The following is a 7,486-nucleotide window of genomic DNA, read 5'->3' as shown; positions in this document are numbered from 1 at the left end:
CAGACCTCTCTGTTGGTTTGCTGCTTCACGCCGGTATGCTGCATTCACGTCTTGGCACACTGGGTTGAAGTCCCTTATTCACCTATTTAAAGTGTCCTGTCAATGGTTTTTAACTCTGGTCATTAAGTGAGCAACCATCACCACAGTCAATTGTATATTTTCATCACCCCAAAGGAAACACTTGAGCAGCCCCTCCCTATCACCTGTAATGAATGCTGCCTTGAGCTTTGGGTATCCACTAACATATCTGGCACTACAAATTTGCCTAATCTAGACATTTACTATAAGTGGAATTCTATTGCCATCTTCTGTGACTAGCTGCCTACCCTTTTAACACCAAAAATCTTAAAATACTTTTAAATTTAGACTTTTATTTGACAGTCCCGACCCAGTTGTTTGCGGTTTTGTCAATACATGAAAGAAACATATTGTTTCCCAATGTCACTGGGTTCCCTACAACCTACAAATAACCTTTAACTTACCTATTTCCTACTACAGGAGTTTAAATCTAGAGAGAAATTATTTGAAACCACAGTAAGGTATCTAGATTTACAGAGCAGATTTCTCTAAAGAACTAAGCTATCATTTCATTAAGAAGAACAGGATGGACAGGTACTAAGGTGGCCAGGGGAGCCTGGTGGTACAGTGGTGAGGTATTGGGCTGGGATCTGCAGTTCTGAGGGACAAAGAGGGGCGTTCCACTCCTGTAAACAATTACCGTAGTCTCAGAAATTCTACCTGTCCTAGAGCGCCACTATGAGTCGGTGTAGACTACATGGCAGTGAGTTTGTTTTGTGTTTTTATTTAAAGTGCCTAAAACGATGGTAAGCAGTAGTTCATTTCCTCTAGTACAGAGAAATCCATTTTCACTGCACCTTTCATACACACATCACACAATCTAAAATGGATCACTGAAAAGAGAATAAAGCTCCGATCTTGGGGGTGGTGACTACAGGTGGCTCCAGTGTCCGTGCAAGCAGACTATAAAATCAACTCTCAAAGAAATTCAAATAAACCAGAAATCCATCGCCACATGACAGAAGAAGAGAACATTCCATTGGCTCAATTGTTACTCAAACTTCTGAAATCTAGAGGCCAGAGTGGGAAAGAAGGAAGGCCAAAGCATTTGAAAGAACATAACCAGCATTACTCAATGAAAACGCTAACAGTGAGCTTTCCATAAGGAAAACCAGATCCCGAGTGAGCAAAAGTAAGGAAGAGACCTTCCCCACGAACTGTCACGTGATCCCCATAAAGAAGGAAAAAACTGCCCACCAAGTTTTCCATCCACGCACTGCAGCACTGAACAATACAATTAGCCATCTCTCCGTACCTGAATCAATGAAAGGTGAGAACAAATACATTTTCTTTCTAAATGATTTATTAGAACTGATACTCTAAAGTATTTCCGGACACTAGCTTTTAAGTGAGATATTTTGCAAGGATAATAAAGAAGGCACTGTACCTGTTTTACTAATCACTTCCTGTAATTCAACCATCGACCCGACGACCGCGTGAAGAAGGTCAGTGCTGGTGAGCCAGTTAAGGGCCTGCAAGTAGCGGAACTGCTCCTTTTGATGTTCTGCCAGGAAAAATTTTTTAAATCAATTATGAAATGCTACAAAATTTTATTATAATACACATTCTAAATGCGTAGCAGGGTTCAGTTGTTTACGAAACAGCACAGAGCTTGTACACAGATTTCTCATCGAGAGTAGAGGAGTCCACGGGGAAAGGAATAGTTGCCTGGCCTATTCCATGTATATGTCTTCTCTAGGACCTTCCAGCAGAGAGAGAGAGAGAGAAATGGTTGGTTCAGACAAATAGTAGTTAATAGCTTGCATTTAAAAGTTAGAAACAGAATTCATTGTGGCCTCAGGAGATTCAAGTATCCCAGAAAACGCATCAGCACAAAAGGTTGCATGTGGCTTGTCTTCATCCAACTCTCCCATAGATTTTAACTCACCATTTCATACTCACTTGTAAGAAGGACAAAAGAGTCCTCCTGAAAATACGCTTTATAAGAGAGCAGCTTCTCTGAATGAACTTAAGTGGAAAAAAAAGAGGAAAATCGCTGTATAAATGTGACACCTCATGCTACTGTGAAAAGAGGACTCAAAGATAATAAAGCTAGATAAAGTAGAAATTATGTAGATATTCGCTACTTTTAAAAACATCTGATCTTACTACCATTAAAAAACCAATCTACATGTCAATAAACACTTATATGTATATATATATATACATATTTATATATCACCAATGTTTGTATTTATATTTTATATGTTACATGACAACAGATTACTTGTTTTATAAAGCATTTGCATAATGGTCAGGCATATTCACGGTGTATTTCTCTTAAGTGCAACTTGGATAAAATAAGGGACAAATGATCTTACTTGTAAATGGAGGCCTGTCTTTCGGTTCTCCTGTGCACACTAGCATGCCTATGCCGTCTTTGAAATTCTCCATCCAGGTAAAAAGAGAGGCACACGATTGGCCCAGCATCTTGAGTCTGTTTGCTGCCAGAATCGCAATGGCACCTTTCCGGAAGACTCGAATCACGCATTTGAAGGGCTTTCTCTTGGTCTTGCCTTCCTCCTGCTTCTTCTCCTCTACAGTAGACAAAGCGTGGGCTATCGCTCTGATTTCCAATTTAAACAGCTCAAATGTGTTGACCTGGTCCTGGAGAAAGTCTCTCTGCGTAGACAAGGCGCAGGACCGGCTGTAGAGGGGGTACAGGGCCCCGGCCATCAGTGCACAGGCGGCCAGCAAGGACGTTTGCTCCCTGTGGGTCTGGGAGATCACATTTTTGAAATGTGAATTCTCAAGAACCAACTGCTCATGGGACTTCTCTATAAAGTTTGATTTTTCCACATTTTTTTCAGCAATTTCTTGAAATTTCTGTAAAAAGAGAAGTCAAATAATTTCACATTTGACCATGAGACAGACATTTGATTTCTCTTGATGAAAAGGAAAAAAAATACAACCCCCCCCCCCTTTTTTATTGCCAGTTACTTCCTCCCTCCTCAAAGATCCATGTACTCAAAGACCCAGAACATAGAACGGTAATAGGCCACACAGCTTGGATCTGAATGCGGGCATTGATTCTTTTTTTAATCCTCCTACATAGAAACTTCACATAAAGTAGAACACATAAATTTCAAAATGCTTCATGAATGTGCACATCCAGGCACAAAAACACATAGGAGTATTTAGGGGGTAAATGCTTGCTCTGCAGATTGTCTGCTCTCCTGTTCCTCACTGACTTTTATTTCCTCCTTTTAAATGGAACTATACTGCCAAAGAGGCTTTCCTAGACATAAAAATGATTTTACTTTTTGCCAAAATAAACAGTTACATCAATGGTGCAACAACTAGCACTTGAAGGTTTGCCGTTTTATTCAATGGGCTAGGACTGCCCTCTTTCTCACCTTGCCCCTCCCCAAGTGCAGCTCCAACAGTGGAGAGAGATGCTCGTTGTGAACTAGACCTCAACCGCTGTCTGATCTTTCTCTCCTAACCAAGGTGCCCACCATCCAAAACTTAAATTAAAATGAAAAGAACTGTTAACAGCAAGCACATTTTCATTCCTAGAAAATAACGTGACTGCCTATGAAATCATATGGAATTGCTAAGGTAAAGAGTGAATTTTTATCATACCAAAGGTAACAGCAACAAAAGTAGATAAAGTGGACTTCATCAAAATTATCAACTCTGTGTGTGTGTGTGTGTGTGTGTGTGTGTGTGTGTGTGTGTGTGTGTGTAAGGAAGAGCTTTAAGGGTTCGTGAGGGAGTGGGGAGTGGGGAGGGAGGGGAAAAATGAGCAGCCAATATTAAGGGCTCAAGTAGAAGGCAAATGTTTTAAGAATGATGATGGCAACAAATGTACAAATGTGCTTGACATAATGGATGGATGGATGGATTGTGATAAGAATTGTACGAGTCCCCAATAAAATGATTTTTTTTAAAATAGAAAGAGCTTTATATACAAGAGCAATTATATATTGAGAAAATATCCTAGCCCAAAATTATCCACTTTTGGCATCAGTGTTCTTTAACAAGAAAGTGAAGAGACAACTCACACGATACCCAGAATACATAAAGAGCTCCTGTAACCCCGAAATACATATATAACACAAGCCATCAAAATAACTTATGGTCCAAGTGAGGCTGGGGCAGAGTGGGGTATATAGCCACGGGTCTTGAATAAACATTTCTCCAAAGAAGATATGCAAATGGCCAATAAGAGAGAGGTTCCCAGGGGCTGCGGGTAGAGGGGATTACAGGATTGTTGTTCAAGGAGTACTGAGTATCTTTCTGGGATGATAAAAACCTTTTTGGAATTAGAGAATGATGACAGGTATACAACATGGTGAAGGTAATTAATGTCACTAAAGTGTATGGTTAAAATGACAAATTTTATACACATCTATTATTTTTAAATCAAACATACTAGATCCTGATTTCCTTTGTTACTAATTCAGTTATCATTTAGTGAACATTGATTACTCTTTATGGCAGGTGCTAGGAAAACAAACAAGTCAATTACTGGGGATATTCTACAACAGAAGAGAGTGCCAACTTGTCAGAGAAGCATGAAAGGGCATTAAGGGGGTCAGTTGGCAATAAAAAGACAAGTGGAACTGGAGTATGTAACAAGAAAATTAAAAAATAAGGCAATTTCACTGATGAGGATAGGCAATTGCTTCCGATAATAATTTAATCTGGCCCTTATAAACAATAGTTATTTCACAGTTCAGTTGAATCTTTATTTAGCAAGTAGCGGCCATGACAGGCCATGGACTTGTTTCTTTTTAAAAGCAGGCCAAGAGAATTTCATTTTAAAGTGGGATCATTGGGAAACTGAGACATCAGGACTTGTTCTACATGTTTATGTGAAGCATTGTCTTTAATATGGCAGCAACATCTGGGGGGCATTTAGGAAAACATTTCTTCATATTGGTTTGGACTGTGCAATACAGTCTCAGAAAACCCAACGGGCAATTCTCTTCTACTCTATAGGGTGACTACTGAGTTTTTTGTCTAAAATTTAATGTTTATCTTTAGCACAGGTATGTATGTGAGTATGTATCTGATTCAATTGAAATAAATCTTCAACACCTTCGATCTTTTCTCCATTTATCAATATGTTGTTATTGGTCCAGTTGGATTTTTTGTGTAATCCATACTAAAGGCTGTAGTCTTCAGTCTTCATGAGTATGTGCTTCAAGCCCACTTCACTTTAAACGAGTAAGGTTATATCATCTGCGTAATACGGGTTGTTAATAAGTCTTCCTCCAAGCCTGATATCACACTTGTTTTCATATTGTTCCGTATCTAGGGTTATTTTCTCAGTATGCATATTGAATAAGTATAAGGATATACTCGGATGCACACCTGTCCTTATTTAAACCACGCATTATCCCCTTGGTCTGTTTAGAATGACTCTCATTTGGTCTACATTCAGGTCTGCATGAGTACAATTAAGTGTTCTGGAATTCTCATTCTCCATTCTGTTATCCACACAAGTCAAAATGTCTTGGCGTAGTAAATAAAATATGAGTAAACATCTTTCTAGGAGTCCCTGCTTTTAGTCAAGATTCAGCAATGGTAGCCCTCATTACACATCATCTGCTGAACCCAGCCTCAATTTTTTTTTGTTCCCCATTCCTCCCCCCACCACCCCCAGCCTCAATTTCTAGGACTTCCCCATCAATCTATTGCTGCAATCATTTTTTAAATTATCTTCAGTAACATTTTAACTTGCATGTGATATTAATCTACTGTTTTCATTTGTTTCATAATCTCCACATTCTGTTGAATCACCTTTCTTTGCAATAGCCATGTATATCAGTCTCTGCCAGTTGGTTGCCCAGTAGTCATCTTCTAAATTTCTTGGCACAGATGAGGAAGCACTTCTAGCACTGCATATTTTTGCTGCAACATCTTCATTGGTTGGTAGTTCATCAATCCCAAAGTCTTGGATTTTGCCAATACATTCAGTGCATCCTGGACTTATGCCTTCAGTACCATCAGTTCTTGACCACAAGCTACCTCTTGAGAAAGCTAAACATCAACCAATTCCGTTTGGCGCAATGATACTGTGTTTTTCTTCAATCTGCTTTAGGTATTTCCTGTACCACTCAATATTTGGCCCATAGAATTCTTCAGTATTTCAACTTGAGGCTTGATCATTATCTCCTGTTCTCTCAGAAATGTCGAGCATGTTTTCCCTTTTGTTTTTCTAACTCCAAGTCTTCACTCATTTCTTCATCTTCTCTAGCTGCCCTTTGAGACTTGAATGCAGTCAATGGAAGGAATGGTTTAGTAAAAGAGATGAACAATCCCTGGAGAAGGACATCATGTTTGGTCAAGTGAAGGGGTGGCAAAGGAGAGGAGGGCCCTTGGCGAGATGGATTGACATAGGGGCTCAGACATAGGAACAATTGTGAGGATGGTGCAGGACTGTGCAGTATTTCACTCTGTTGTGCAGAGGGTCACTGCAGGTCAGAACTTTCTCGATGGTACCTAACATCATCATAAAATGATAATGTCTCTAAAGTGAACCAGAGTTGTATATGAACCCTAGATATATGGATGGATTTGGGGCTCACACTTAATTCTAGCCTATTCTTAGAACAATTCGTTCTAATGACATGGCCCTACTTGACACGCCATCATGAAGAGACCACTGAAGATATGGGTGCTATAGTAAAGTGTGGTAAAGAAATCAGATGGTGCTCAGCGATCAGAAAGAATAGTGTCTGGGCTCTTAAGGGCTTGCCTTCAAACAAACAAGTGAGACATCAATAAGCACACACGGAAGAAGTGCATCAGCCTGTGTGATCTAAGGATTGTACATAATAAAATCCAGATTAGAAGGAGGGAATAGAGTCAGAGCTTAAATTATGCAGAGGGCTTTGGATGACAATGGTATCCCAAAATCTATTTGTAAGGTCCTCACATGGATTAGGCCTCCAGTAAATCCACTCTGAACATAGTCCAGGGATGTGAATAGCCTCGCTATAAGACAGAAAGCACTGTGAAGTCGATTATGACAGATGTAGTTAGGTACAAATGTAACACCTTACCATTTGATCTCCCTTATGACCCATTGTAAGTTGCTCCAGTTTTTAATATTTTCCGCTTTCTTTTCGGTTGAGTTTTGTTGTTGTTGTTTTGTCTAGTCATTGCTGTTATTCTTTGTTTCGTACTTGTGCTTTGTGTGATTTTCTGTATATGAAATCCAGGATAGGGAAATTTGTAGCTGTAGTAACTGGGCAGATGATTGCCTAGGGGGTTAGGAGAGGAAGATTGGAGAAAACGGGGTGCAAATGATGAAGATGAGAAGGAAACTGTCCTGAAATTGATTGTAGTAATGACTGCACAACTCTTCGTAGTATGACTGAATTATTACATTGCATGTATGTGAAGTACATGCCAATAAAAGTATTTTAAAAGCAAAAACAAAACAACAAAAGAG

General features: G+C 39.4%; 1 protein-coding gene across 1 annotated transcript in view; it reads right to left on the bottom strand.

The window, feature by feature from the left end:
• Window positions 1–7,486, bottom strand: part of CCDC171 (coiled-coil domain containing 171) — a 303,642-nt gene that overhangs the window by 190,724 nt on the left and 105,432 nt on the right. The window contains exons 18-19 of the mRNA XM_004706542.2: window positions 2,400–2,904; window positions 1,466–1,582 (exon numbers count right to left, since the gene is read on the bottom strand). Of these exons, the coding sequence (XP_004706599.1) occupies window positions 1,466–1,582; window positions 2,400–2,904 (622 nt within the window). The remainder of the gene's footprint in view (window positions 1–1,465; window positions 1,583–2,399; window positions 2,905–7,486) is intronic.

This window comes from Echinops telfairi, unplaced genomic scaffold (genome assembly GCF_000313985.2).
Source record: "Echinops telfairi isolate 266 unplaced genomic scaffold, ASM31398v2 ScPeMD7_25;HRSCAF=90, whole genome shotgun sequence".
NCBI classification, from domain to species: Eukaryota; Metazoa; Chordata; class Mammalia; order Afrosoricida; family Tenrecidae; genus Echinops; species Echinops telfairi.
This window is presented reverse-complemented; position numbering and strand designations above follow the sequence as displayed.